Below are 15,103 nucleotides of genomic sequence, written 5' to 3'. Positions count from 1 at the left end.
AGGCAGACAAAGGTGCTCTAGCCCTTCAGCACGTCTGGAAACGAAATTGAGCTATTTGTAATGAGGTGGATAGACCTAGAGTCTGTCATACAGAGTGAAGTAAGTCAGAAAGAGAAAGACAAATATCGGATGCTAACACATATATATGGAATCTAAAAAAAAAAAAAATGTCATGAAGAACCTAGGGGTAAGACAGGAATAAAGACACAGACCTACTAGAGAACGGACTTGAGGATATGGGGAGGGGGAAGGGTGAGCTGTGAAAAAGCGAGAGACTGGCATGGACATATATACACTACCAAACGTAAGGTAGATAGCTAGTGGGAAGCAGCCGCATAGCACAGGGAGATCAGCTCGGTGCTTTGTGACCGCCTGGAGGGGTGGGATAGGGAGGGTGGGAGGGAGGGAGACGCAAGAGGGAAGAGATATGGGAACATATGTATATGTATAACTGATTCACTTTGTTATAAAGCAGAAACTAACACACCACTGTAAAGCAATTATACACCAATAAAGATGTTAAAAAAAAAAAAGAGATTCTTAACACCTTCATCCTGCAAAGATGATGGAGGCCAGTCAGTCTTTCTAGCTAACCACTTACCCTACTACTCATTTCATAAATGGAAAATCATTCCTAACACACTTTACACAACTTAATTAATTTTCTGGTATAAATTTTGATAAAGATGATTGAAATGATTAAACAACCATCTTGGAAAGTAGGTTCCTGATTAGGATACTTCAAATGCTAAATACACGTCTCTAGGATATTTGATCAACTTTACTTACACATTTCACACTACTAATGCGGAAGAATTTTTAAAGTAAATTGCTACCTAAAAACTACAGCTTTTGGGGCTTCCCTGGTGGCGCAGTGGTTGAGAGTCCGCCTGCCGATGTATGGGACACGGGTTCGTGCCCCGGTCTGGGAAGATCCCACATAGCCAAGGAGCAGCAAGGCCGGTGAGCCATGGCCGCTGAGCCTGCGCGTCCGGAGCCTGCGCGTCCGGAGCCTGTGCTCCGCAACGGGAGAGGCCACAACAGTAAGAGGCCTGCGTACCGCAAAAAAAAAAAGAAAACCACTACAGCTGTTGGTTTTTGAAAGAGTACTGATTGATTGGTCTGTGCTTTATTTAGCTCTTATAAATCTCATAATTTTACTTTTGTTCCTTTTATAATATATTATATATATATATACATGTATACAAAATACTGTTCTTTCTAAATTCAATCTCACTAAATACTTAGAATATAGATGAGTAGCAAAATCAGATATATCCCATTTAGTTACTAAATGATTAAAGGATGAGAATCAGTTAAGACTTGGTTCCCTGACTCAGTTCTCCACAGCCCAGGTTTCTAAACCCATAAGCTAAGAGAGATGAAATTGAAATGCCATATGTCCATTTGTAGTCTGTCAAAGCAAAACATAGAATAATACTCTGGAAGCTAATAATAACACTCTTTGAAACATTGTAAACGAAAGTTCAAAGTGGCTCTGTACACAGTAGTGATTTGGAAATTATGGGTATATTCCTTTCAATGCAACTTACTCAAATTCAAACAGATTTCTTGTGATGTTAGTAACAGAAAGTGACCTGAGAGAATGGATAAACGCATTAATCCAACGGAAAACAAGCCATCATTGTGCCACGATCCCTCTTTGATCATTGGCGAGTAATCACATAAACTAGTTTCTGCTGTTGTCAATGCGGTCCACTTCCAGAAGTTACTGACTTTAATTTCTCAGCTAAATGAAAGTTAATTTCATGATGATCTTTAAAAATGATTTAAACACTTATGTTAAACGAATTTACAAATAACAACAACTACCTAATTAACGTTTTTTAAAATAATGCCCAAATCCCAAAGATAAATACATATTTAATATATTTTAATGACTCATAATGAAATAATATGTATTTCAATAGATAAAGGCTCCAGCACTAATGGAGAATCACTATGAATGTGTTAGCTACAGTTGCAGACTTGTGTATTTCATTGTTGACTCAAGATACTGTCACGATGGGGTTTCCTGAAGAAAAGACTCTGAAATGGAGATTGGCGTGCAAGAAGTTTATAAGCAAGTACCTACAGAGGAGAGAGGAAAGGCAGGGTTGGGACAATTGTACTGAGATGTCACAATAAAGGCCTCAGTCAATCTAATGGGGAGCTCTAGAGCTAGGATAACTCTAGCCCTGCAACAACTAACTAGTCAGTAGAGGCAGGATGCCCCTAACAGGGGAGTGGCCTTGGACAAGGCAGCTCTCACTGGTTGAGGTCAATTCCTACAGAGACCCGGCTGAGATCTCAGACACCAACACTGCCAGAAGCTGAGGAATGAATAGTTCAGTCCCAAAGGAGGCAGACCCGAGCAGTACTCCACATCATCTGCTACAGTGCATCCCTGTGTTGCTTGGATCCACTTGCCTTTTTTTTTTTTTTTTTTTGCGGTACGCGGGCCTCTCACTGCTGTGACCTCTCCCATTGCGGAGCACAGGCTCCGGACGCACAGGCTCAGCAGCCATGGCTCACGGACCCAGCTGCTCCGTGGCATGTGGGATCTTCCCAGACCAGGGCACGAACCCGTGTCCCCTGCACCGGCAGGCGGACTCTCAACCACTGCGCCACCAGGGAAGCCCCCACTTGCTTTTTATGGCACACCCTGGGAAAGGATCCTCTGGGAGTCTGGGGCATTTCTTTTCCTGAAGAAAGGCTAATTGAACAACTTACAGCCCCACTGCTGGTCTCAAGGCCACAGTAATACTTATCATCTCTCTTCTAGATTCCCTAACAGTACTCCTCGAAACTGTCAAGGTCATCAAAAGCAAGGAAAGTCTGAGAAACTATCACAGCCAAGAGGAGCCTAAGAGAACATGATGACTATATGCAATACAGTGACCCGGACAGGATCCTGCAACAGAAAAAGACATTAGGTAAAAACTAAGGTATTGGAATAAACTATGGACTTTAGTTAATAATAATGCATCAATAGTGGTTCATTAGATGTGACAAATGTACCATGCTACGGTTTGATGTTAATAATAGAAACTTGATATGAGGCATATGGGAATGCTCTGTACAACCTTTGGAACTTTTCTGTAAATCTAAGACTATTCTAAAATTAAGAGTTTATGTTAAAAATAACAGAGAAAAAGTAGATTGTTGCTAGACTTTGCACTCATGCCTTCCTGAGTCTGACAAAAACCCAACTCGTAATAAGCAGTTTTTCAAGTAATGTGTAATTATCCCTTGCAAATGGCATGGCCTTACTCCAGAACCCGAGGAGTCTGTGTTGTCATTCTCCTATTGAGTTTTCCATAAATTCCACATAGCAGCTTTTCTTATCACTGACTTTTAATACTAAGGGGTCTGCAGGGTCCTATGATACAAGCGTCAAGCCACTTGGCCATAGCCTGGACGTGCTTTGGAGCCCTTTCTTGCCCTGGACCTCATTCAGAGCTAGCAGCTTTTCATCTCCCCCAGTTAAATGGGATGGAGCAGTATTTGTAGGTGACAACATAAAGAAGCCTACCAAGCATTCTGCTGGCTCCATAGAGGTGGGAGGTGTAAGATGAAATAACTCAACCTTTCCTTTGAGGGGATGTTTCAGCATGCCACAGACCAATGGACCCCTGAAAACTTCACTGAAGTGACAGGCCCCTGAGACTCTGTAGAATTTCTCTCATCCTTTGAAGTGCATGTCTTTCCTTAAGGTCTCCAATGCATTTGCCTTGGTACTCATCGGATCTAAGGTTACCGATATAGTAACCGATGTGATATTCTGCAGAGTCCACACGGTCCAGATCCTTTGGGGCTATAACAGACGGCAGGAGAGTTTAGACAGCTCTGGAGCAATACCGTAAATGTATACTGTTGTCCATCTCAAGTGAATGCAAACACTTTCTGACCTACCTTTCTGATGGGTATGGAAAGAACGCATTTACCACATCAATAGTCCCATTGTAGCTGAGGCTTGTTACTTTATTCTCACAAAGATCCCATCTCTAGCTCAGCAGCTGCAATTAGGGCTACTGCTTGGTTGAATTTTCAATAATTCACTTTCATTCTCCAGTGTCCATCTAGTTTTAGGGCCAGAGTGGTGAATTAAATGGAATTATAATCAGGACCAACACTCCTGCATCCTTTAGGTCTTTAAGGGTACTAATCTCCGTCACCTTTCTGGAGTGCAATATTGATTTTGGTTTACTATCTTGGCCAGGGGGTGAGGCAGTTTCAGAGCCTTTCACTTAGCTTTCTCATTAAGATGGTTTTTAACCCACAGGCCAAAAAATGAATGTTGGTTGTGCCGAGTCCCAAGTATACTCAGCCCAATAATTTATTCTGGAATGGGAAGGTGACCACTGGGTAGATCCATGAACTCCGTGGACCTACTGTGAGTCAGAACTGGGGTAGGACTCCATTTATTATTTGAATTCCATGTACCCCCCTTCTAAATGGCACACTGTAATGATACTCTTGTCCTTGGGTATCAATGTCAACTTGGATCTTGTGTCCCATGTCCTCAGAGTGTGTGTGTATACTCCTTTCCCCAGTGTACAGTTATCTCAGCAAATGACCATAGGTCCTTTAGAGGCAGGACTAGGGGAAGCAGTGCCACATACACTTGCAGTGGTGTTTCAAAGTCTTCCTTCTTGGGGATCTAGTCTTTCCTTTAGTCAGTAGTTTCTGGGTCTAGAAAATAGCCAAGGTCTGGAAACTTGGCAAGAGATCATAACTACTTATTATGTGGCTGTGGCTGTGTCCTATCTCCTGATCCTCCATCCTTGAGATCTTTCGACAGTACAGCCTCAGCAATACTCTTATTGGCTACCCATCTATTTTGCCCCTAGGGATGCCATGATCCATCAACCATCTCCAAATCTCTCTGCAGGTAACCCTCAGATCTGGCCATTTCTTATGATAATTGTGTCCACTTGTCTCCTGACAGTGAAGCATTGCCACTGGGCCCCTATTCTGCCATCCCCATTGTTACCAGTGAGCCCACTTCTGGAACACCCTCTGGCCTACAGGGATACTACTGAGTTTTCAGTGATGCTGGTGACTCCTCACCAAAGCATTCTTTATCACTTTGGCCAGTGTGTCCACTGTGACTTCCTGGGGTCTCCTTTAAGAAAACATAAATACTTTATTATTTGTTGCAATAATTTTTTTATTGCAACAAATATTATTTGTTGTTTCATGGAATAGGAAATCAGGCGTTCTATCTGCTAATTACAGGGTTTTCCCTCTGGTGCACACTAAAATAAGTAACTATTAATATAAAATTTTCCATCCATCTACCACCTGAAACTGCCCTGCAGACACACATGAACCTTTGGATCCCAGTTGTGCCGAGCACCTTGTGACCTGAAGTGGTCATGTCAGTCACCCTCAAGTCTCTCTCATGTACTCCTCAATGGATTTGAGCACAGATCTGCCCCTTGACTAGCTTTAGAATGATGGGAGGTCCTTAAGCCCATCTATCTCTCAGCCTCTTTACCCTTTAATTTAAAGGAATTATGGAAAGAGTATCTGTTCCTTCTTAATTCTCAGAAATATGACACACATTCAGCTGAAAAGTAAACACAGAAACCTTTTAATCCTTTGCAAGGCAAATTTCCTGGATAATTCCATGAGTTTTTATAATCATAGAGACAATTTTATCCTTACTTATTCATTACCAAAAATAAAGACTATGGTTATAATGTATTCTCCATAGATGCAAACAATCTCATCTATTTTGACACCAAAAAAAGGCAGAAAGACAAAATACAAATTCCAAAGACAAGGATGAAAACAATATGATTTTCAAAGTTTTTTATTTGTTTTGGTTTAATTTATTGTTTGTTTTTGTTTGTTTGTCTCACTGTTTGTATGTTTATCTTGCAAGAGCCTATAGATGTGAGGGAACATATCTGCAGGCTAATTTTAAACAACATGAGAGAGGTACTAAGTACTAAATAAAACAAAATAAAAAATGTCTTTTTTATTTTAAAAAATAAAACTTTTAGTTTACTTATTAAACTAGGAAGAATATTCCTGAAACATGTGAGTTAAATCGGTCTGCAAAGCATTCATAAATGGAGAACATGTATCTCCTCTAACAAATATTTTAAACATTGTGTTCACTACCAAAAGAGCTAATCAGGGTAGGGAAATTGTGAAGTCACAATCCCCCGCGCAGACTAAATACAAGTTACTTTTTAACTTGAAGTCAGAAAAGTAAAATCTGTAAAAGTAAAAATATTGCCATTGTTCTCAGCAGTCTACTGACAAATACGACAAGCTCTAAAAGTCTTTTCAACAAAATGAACCCTGATTTCGTGGCAAGCTCCTTGCTTAGGTGGCGATTAACTTTTTTTTTTTTTTTTTTTTTTGCGGTACGCGGGCCTCTCACTGCCGTGGCCTCTCCCGTTGCGGAGCACAGGCTCCGGACGCGCAGGCTCAGCGGCCATGGCTCACAGGTCCAGCCGCTCCACGGTATGTGGGCTCTTCCCGGACCGGGGCACAAACCCGTGTCCCCTGCATTGGCAGGTGGACTCTCAACCACTGCGCCACGAGGGAAGCCCGGCAATTAACTTTTGAAACTGGGCTGCTCAATCTGTGGATAGACGCAAACTGTATTGACAGAATTGCTCCACTTTGAAAATCATTTTCAGGATGGAAGCAAGTCCAGCAATGACCTTCTTCAATGCAACACTGCCTGAAGAGTTGCTACTGCTGCTGCTGGTGCCTCGCAGGGCTAAGCCCCAGGCTGGCAGGGCGAGCACTGAACCCAGTGCACTGTGACCACGGGCTCTCCGTGCCCACTCTGGGTCCTGGAGCTGAGGCCACGCTGCATGAGAGATCCCTGGGCAGGTGCAACTCTCAGTCAACAAGCTGGAAACAGGTTAAAGAGAAGAGAAGACAGTAAAGGTCAAATAGATGCTATCCCAGATCAAATATCAAGGGCTTGTGGACTAGAGCTGGACAATATGTAAAAATGAGGTAACCAGATATCAATAACGTTGAGAATTCAAGATGCTTGTACCACAGCTGAAGACACAGCTTTTCACATGGAGCTGCAGGAAGTTCTGCTTGGGAGCATTCTATTTAGGATTCACTTCTGAGCGGCACTCCTAGATAGTCCTCTTATTTGGTACATCTAAACTTCTGAATAATCTCAAAATGATGCCTCCAACACCTCCAAGGTTCTGCAGGTGCTTCCAAATCAAAGGAAGGTCTTGTCACGCCTGGTATTATTTTGGTGTTAGCCTATGTTATATAACAATTATTTAAAAATTGGTAATCCATATTTGGGCTCAATGATAGCTCTATTAATCTTATTTTATTAACTAGAACATCCTATTCTCCCAATAGGATTAGTGGCTAGAGCTTATTGTACAACCAAAACCAAAATGGGGGCAATGGGTTCTTGGAATCTAATCACCCATGATGAAACATCCCACTGACCCACTCTCTGATGCAAGATCACCAGGGCGTTTCAACGCAGCCTCAACTTTCATATAGTCAAGTCCTCATGATGAGCAGATATCCAAACGCTTAGACTTTTGTAGGACTCAGAATCCTTTTTCTCTTAGCTAGCCTCTTCTTGCCCATTTTCTTTTACACGCATCTGTCCAACTTTGGTAGGCTGTTGAGTTCCAGTAAGAGAAATCCCATTCTGCCTCGTAGCCTCTCCCTTAGGGACTTGGAAAGGGAAGGTAGTGCAGTCCTTTCTGGCCATCTGCCTGGCACGGGACCCCAGGCTTCTTGGGGTACGTCTGACTGGCAACTTTAAAGAATTCTTCCGCAGCATCGAGTGCAATGAGACGGTCCTGCCAAAAAATTAAAAATACAAATGTTGTCAAGATGGGAACCAAGCCATGTTCGTGGGAAAACCAATCTAAAAACTACAATATCCATCCTAGAAATAATGATGAGTGAGTAAAACATTTATTAAATTTTTCCCAACAAATTGAGAGACACTCCTTAGCCCTTACTTACATTATCCAAGAAACATTCCACTGCTCTTAGTGTCCTTTCAAATCATATTTCAATCTTAGGTTATACACACAATATTTCTCACATCTCTTTGGCCTAGAAATGGTTCAAAAAGCTGACTGCACAGCTAAATTGGCTGAAAAATACAGACAGATTCTTGAGCCACAATGCAAGTCTCAGCCGGTCTAAGTGCAATCCAGAAACCTGAATTTTTAAAGCCCTCCAAGTGATTATGATGTGCTGGCCACTGGGTACCAATGCATAAGATGCCGGAATCGTCTGCCATACCTCATACCATGGTGGAGCTGGTGGTGTGAGAATGCTGAGAATATGGACTACTAGAGAAGCAAAACTTTAGAGCAAAATCAGAGCAGGTGGAGAAAGACATCCACTTACCACAACAAAGAGATATCTCTCCGAAAGCTCCCAACCGGTTGGGAAAATATTGGTCTCTTCAGCCAGTCTCAACAATATCTCCCGAGCCTCCCTTGTGTTTCTAGAATCACTGATGGTGCTGAGTTTTGTCACTGACAACAAAGAGTCTACTTCCTTTTGAAAACCTAAGGTAAAGAGATTGAACTCTCACGTTAATTAGTCACAAGGAAATGATGGTCCTGCAGGAGATTAAGGGACCCAACAGTGGATTAGAAATATGAGAAAACTGAAGCCCAAGGCACCACTGCCTGTGCTGCTTCCCAGCACAGTGAGGTTGGTGGGGTCCTTCATTAAAATTCCCTTGCGATTTCTTCTTACCAGATTTTCTTTGTTAACTTTTTCCTCCGAGTTAAGCCTCGGATACTCATCCACTGACTGCCTGCTGCCCCTTTTCTTGGTTTGGAAACCCTTCTCCCACTCCCCACTCTTCACCTCCTCCCCTGTTTCCTGAATTCCTACTTCCCCTGATACCTGCACAATGGTCACCTTCAGGCCCTACTTCCAAGCCCAGATTGCCTTCCCCGGGGCAGTATGGCTGACTGGCTAAATCACTTACTGCAAAGGTCTAAAAGACTCATAGATTTACCCTTCCTGGGATAACTTACATCATAAGGAGGAGACTATGAAGTCAGGACAATACTGCGTGAGTAAAGAGGGAGCGTTCCACCCCACCCCATCATATCCCAACTAGAGCAACAGCGGCTAGCAACTTGGTACCCCACTTTTGAAAGGTTATGATGCCAAGGTGTCATGTTCTCTTTCAAGGCAGAAGGACTGAGGACTTCAAAATTGATAAATTCATTATTCTAAAACATGAAAACAAGCTTACTTTGTAATGTGAGGACCATGTTTATTGTATCACAACCCTGGAAGATTTAAGAAAAATCAATACCCAATATCTACTCTAATACCACAGGTATTTTGCCGTCTCTCTTACAAATAATATTTCTCCCCATCTGCCTTACCTTATAAAGCTATGATTAACTGGCCAATCACTCCCACATAATGCGATCAATGTACAATGCCCAAAAAAGTCAACGGTGGTGCCCATATGATTCCACTGCCCTATGCTACTTGATACTGAGGACAGATGGAGTAACACACGGCAAAATATGTCCTCAAGACAGGGTCTGGTGATAACAGAAACATCAGATGTTTATCTGAGGATACAGGGAGGACGGGATTGGGAAAATAATTAGTACACAGTAGCCTTAATCAGTCAGTTACTGACATTCCTTTCATAAAAACCATGCTGGAGAAAGTGAAGAGGACTGCTCACAACTGGATATTTTTACCATTTCATAATCACTTTCAGACTCACCTAAATCTTCTAAAATGCGTTTCCATCTATTTCTCACTTCCCTTCGAATCTGTCGCAGGGTGTAGATATCGTAGTTGAGTTTTTGCCACTCCTGTAGGAAAATAAAAATTCAGTTTTATTTTTACATTTTGGCCTAAATCCCTAATTCCCAAAGTTAAGCTGTTTAAGCCTGTGGTTCTCCTCTTCACTAATCTTCAAAACAAATCCCAAAAGAACAGAAGGAGATGGGAAGATGACATCAACAGGAATACATCAGCTCCATGTCTGGAGAATCTGCTGTATACCAGGTGATATGACACATTACATAAATTATCCTAATTAAACTCTTCACGTTACCTATTCTTTCAACTTCAGTGGTAACACCTGTAAAGTAGGGATAACAAGAGTGAACATTCCATTTAAGATAGTTATAAAGATAAAAGGTATAAAAAAACCTTTATATATAAAATACCTGCACACAGTGAGCACCTAATAAAATCTATGTATTACTGAAGCCATTTTATAGATAATGAAACTGAAGCCAAGAAAGGTTAACTGGTTAATCCAGTATCATCCAGCTAACGGGTATCAGAATCGGTGTTTGAATTCAGATCTTACTCCAAAGTTCATGAGAAAAATGACACACAGAGATTTCCCTGGCGGGCCGGTGGTTTAAAAATGGTCCATATCAAAAAAAAAAAAATCTTTAAAAAAAAAAAAAAGAAAAATGACACACAAAGAATTTGTGTCTTTCTTTGTTATCAGAATAAAGCAGACCTGAAGTAGATCCCAAGTTTCTTGACTTCCAGCCAGTTTCTTTCACCGTATCTCAGCATTGTTCTCATTCATTTATGTTCCCATTATAGGATGAATCTTTCAAGCATTCAGCAGAACTATTAAAAGATGATCATTCTGAAAACTTCAATCTTATGAGTAGTAGGTCCCCAAACAGAACTTGAACCTTTCAGGAGCATCAGAATCTTTACTGAGCTAGGCATTTGTTTTAAATGCCATGGAAATTTGTTTTCAAGGAGACTTCTCTATCGAGAAGGGTCATTTTATAGAGTATACCTTTTCCTCTTGGCAAGAGCATTAACCACACAAGTATCCTAACGCACAGCTTAAAAGAACATCATTCTAAATGCTCAATTCTGACTCCACTAACCGGAAATGTTTCAATGATGCCATTATTTCCCTACCAAGCTCCTTTTAAGGCTTGCCTCGCTCGTCCCTAATCAACTGTCATGACTGGTTAAGAGAAATCAATTTAGCTGCCATTCCCAAACATTTATAGATACCACTTTGAGAAAGAAAAGCTAGCAAAATAAAGCGCGTTTTGTTATGATTGCATTTTAGATCTTGGATCTGAAGATACAAAGGCATCAAAAAGTCATGGATTTCACAAGACTATAATTCAAAAAGATACACGCACCCCTCTGTTCATAGCAGCACTATACACAATAGCCAAGACGTGGAAACAACATAAACGTCCATCAGCAGATGACTGGATAAAGAGGATGTGGTACATATATACAATGGAATACTCCTCAGCCATAAAAAGAATGAAATAATGCCATTTGCAGCAACATGGATGGACCTAGAGATTATCACACTAAGTGAAGTAAGTCAGAAAGACAAATACCATATGATATCACTTATATGTGGAATCTAAAATATGACACAAATGAACCTATCTATGAAGCAGAAACAGACTCACAGACAGAGAACAGACTTGTGATTACCAAGGGGGAGGGGAGAAGGGGGAGGGAAGGATTGGGAGTTTGGGATTAGCAAATGCAAACTATTACATATAGAATGGATAAACAACAAGGTCCTACTGTAGAGCACAGGGAACTACATTCAATACCCTGTGATAAACCAAAATGGTAAAGAATATGAAAAAGAATGTATATATATGTATAAATGAATCACTTTGCTGTACAGCAGAAATAAACACAACATTGTTAATCAACTATACCTCAATAAAATGAATTTTTTATAACAAGGTCATGGATTTCAGCAATTTTCTAGAAATCAGGAAGTGGTGAGTCTGAGTACTCTTTCCTGGTCCTCTGTTTTTGACCAAAGGTGTGTATACACATGTGTTTGCATAAGTGTGCAGTGGCTGGGGTCAGGGATGAAGCCTGTGACACTGGAAGGCAACGCTGACTGCGTCATCTCAGAAATATGCAATCCTGACCTCATCTTCAGCACCATGTTAAAGCACTCCTATCTAATGCCCCGCAGACTGTGTAAGTATTCAATACAGTATTGCCATTTTCATTGGATGGGTCATTCAGTATATACAGCATTTTGGAAAAGAGGATGGGTGTCAGAGCCAGACTTCCCAGGTTTGAATCCCAGCTCCATTATTTATTAACAGCCTAACTTCGGGCAAGTTCATAACCTCACTGTGTGTCAGTGGCCTCATCTGTAATATGGAGATAGTAACACTACCTACCTCTCAGGCTTATTGTGAGGACCAAATGCTTTCATGCAAGCCCTGAAAATGGAGTTTGGTGCACATTCTCCTCCAAAGCAGTGTAGGCACAGTTAAGAAACAGTCTTCCAAGACTCAGGATGATTTCTATTATGAGGATTGAGGACACTATACATGACATTAGGCAGTACCTCATTTGTGAGGATGTCCAGAAGAAAATTTTCTCTGCTCTTGACATTAGGTAGGATTTCACTTTTCCTAAAAAATGTTTCACTGTTCTGAACATTGTGAATTTTATAACTGATCAGTTTCCACACTTACCTGAAAATGTCGAGTCCTTTCATGGAAAACATATAGGATTTTGAAAGCATTTTTGAATTATCAAAATTTGTACTACTTTTTATATCTTTATGTTTTTTCTCTTTTCTCATCTTCTTCTAGTTTGTGCCCTCATTGTATTTTCATGTACGTTACCATAAGTCCTTTTTGATTAAAAAAAAAAGACTATAGGGCTTCCCTGGTGGCGCAGTGGTTCGGAGTCCACCTGCCGATGCAGGGGACGCGGGTTCGTGCGCCGGTCCGGGAAGATCCCACGTGCCGCGGAGCGGCTGGGCCCGTGAGCCATGGCCACTGAGCCTGCGCGTCCGGAGCCTGTGCTCCGCAACGGGAGAGGCCACAACAGTGAGAGGCCCGCATACCGCAAAAAAAAAAAAAAAAAAAAAGACTATAAATAAACAAAAGATTACACAGAGCAGCACTGTGCTTATTCTCAATGAAATTGACCCTCCTGGCTGGACTAAATGAAAAGTGACCAGGCTTCGACTCACACTTGATTAGAGACCCACACAGTCAATCCACAGATGAGATGCTTTACATATTCACACAACCTTAAATGATGTAACATACCACTAGGTGGCTTCATTAACTTGCGATTAAAGGTCTCTCCTATTTTTCTTTTAGCTCCTTAGGCTGATGCCTCAGAACTTCTGTCCTGAAGGAAGTGTAGCCAAATCTCTATTTTTCAGAGACCCATTCATCACTGGGTAATCCAGGCTTCAGACTTTTTTTTTAATCTTTCTTTTCTTGCTGTCCATCAGTTATTTTGCTATTCCTAAACACTAACACGGAATGTTATACAAATCCATTCTGTTTCAGTGTCTGTTCCTCTGATAAACTGTTAGATGGTGAAGCAACGATGTAACATTTTAAAATCCGCTAAGGATGGATCCACACACGGTGCACGTGATAAGTACCTGTTAGGATTAACAGAACGAAACGCTGCATTTCATAAATCCATATTATAACTGTCTTCTTTTGACAGAATAGTCATGGATTGGATAATCATATATGAAAGTATTTGAAAGTTCTGTGCAAAATTTAAAGCTCTAAAACCAGAAGAAGCTTGGGCAGAGTTTTAACTAAGTACTGGCTTTTGAAAAAAGAAATAAGAGGGGAATTTGAACTCCTCTTTAACATACGATCCCAAAGGACAGAATCTAAATGTAGCAAATGAGAAACGGTGATGAACAAAATCTTACCCACAACTAAAGAAACTCATTTATTCCCTGGTATTAGAGAAAAGCAAGTCTTATGATGTCCTTCTACATTTTAAAAATTGTACCAATTTTCTTTAGACAACCAATTTGAAAATAACAAGTTAAATATTCTTCACAAGTGACTTGATGCTCAAATCTATTAGACATCAGAAGTTAAGCTCTTATTTTAAAAAAATCTTTGTTTGCTCGTAATTTCTGAAGTAATACATTGTGGTCTTTGTGATGCTGGGGCCCGAAACTTTTAACAATGAATACATTAGCAGAGGTGTAATAAAAGAAATCATGCAGATTTAATTTCATAAGGTACCTGGGAACCAAGTCAAACTGAAAAAATGTGATTGAAAACAAGTAACTGAAGATGCTTAGCTTAATTTTTGAGGTTTTTTCTCCTCCCTAGTTGTTGGCCAAATCAGATCAGGGTTGCTAGATAAGAAGGATGAGGCCAAACATGAAAGGAGAACAAAGCTCAACCTCCTGCCACCATCAGGAGCTCGGTCTCCTGCAGCTTTCCATCCCATGAGCTTGCCTTGACCTTGAGTCGGGATCATTTTCTCACGCATAAAATTAAAACATTTTATTCATACCTACACTGTGTTAGTGTGAGGTTGTGGAAACATAGCACAATCAAAAAGTACTCTTACTTCTTGTTAAAAAGGTGATTTATACATTTAAAGAAATGTACGCTAACAATAGGTGACATATATATATTATTTGTTATATTCATATTTATGGTTTATTAGTGAAAGCACACAGATTAAATTCAGTAAAGCCAAAAGGCACATAGAGTGGAGTCCAGGAGAGACCCAGGAACAGGCTTCCAGTTGTCTCTCCCATGGAGTCATATAGACGGTACTTAGTTTTCCTAGCAATGATGTGTAACAATAGGTGACATATATTTTAAAATCATCTTATACTCTTAGGAACAACTTCAAGAGATTAATTTATTTTTAATTATAAAAGTAATATAATCACATAGAAATAAAAATTCAAAGAGAACAGAGGGTATAAAATGAAAACTAAAAGTTTACTTTCTCATTCTCTATTTTTGCCTTATTTTAGAAGTAGTTACTTCTGAACATTTTTTTTCTTCCTCCTCCCCTCCCTCTCTCTTCTTCTTCCTCCTTCTCCTTTCTTTTCTTCTTCTCTGGTAGCTACTTCCATAACTCCTCCAAATATTAGGTTTACACTTCCAATCTCATATGCATTGACTTTAAAATTTCTTTGTGCTCTCTGCTATGGACAAAGAGAGCTATTTAGCTCTTCCCTCTCTCTCTCTCTCTCTCTCATTGCAAGGGAGACAGGACAAGTGGGGACACAGATTCTCATTAGTCTTTGGACAAATCACGATCTATCCCCTGGGGCTGGTACACTGTGGCCCCAAACAAA

The 15,103-nt window shown here is 40.6% G+C and overlaps 1 protein-coding gene across 1 annotated transcript in view; it reads right to left on the bottom strand.

Annotated features, from left to right (window-relative positions):
• Positions 1-5,805: 5,805 nt before the first annotated feature.
• The window catches only part of MREG (melanoregulin), a 67,294-nt gene continuing 57,996 nt past the window's right edge, over positions 5,806-15,103 (bottom strand). Inside the window, exons 3-5 of the mRNA XM_030852709.3 lie at positions 9,743-9,833; positions 8,383-8,546; positions 5,806-7,820 (exon numbers count right to left, since the gene is read on the bottom strand). Of these exons, the coding sequence (XP_030708569.1) occupies positions 7,686-7,820; positions 8,383-8,546; positions 9,743-9,833 (390 nt within the window). The 3' untranslated portion in view covers positions 5,806-7,685. The remainder of the gene's footprint in view (positions 7,821-8,382; positions 8,547-9,742; positions 9,834-15,103) is intronic.

Source organism: Globicephala melas, chromosome 7 (assembly GCF_963455315.2).
Source record: "Globicephala melas chromosome 7, mGloMel1.2, whole genome shotgun sequence".
Taxonomy (NCBI): domain Eukaryota; kingdom Metazoa; phylum Chordata; class Mammalia; order Artiodactyla; family Delphinidae; genus Globicephala; species Globicephala melas.
Note: the sequence above shows the minus strand (reverse complement) of the source record. Positions and strands in the feature narration are given on the sequence as shown.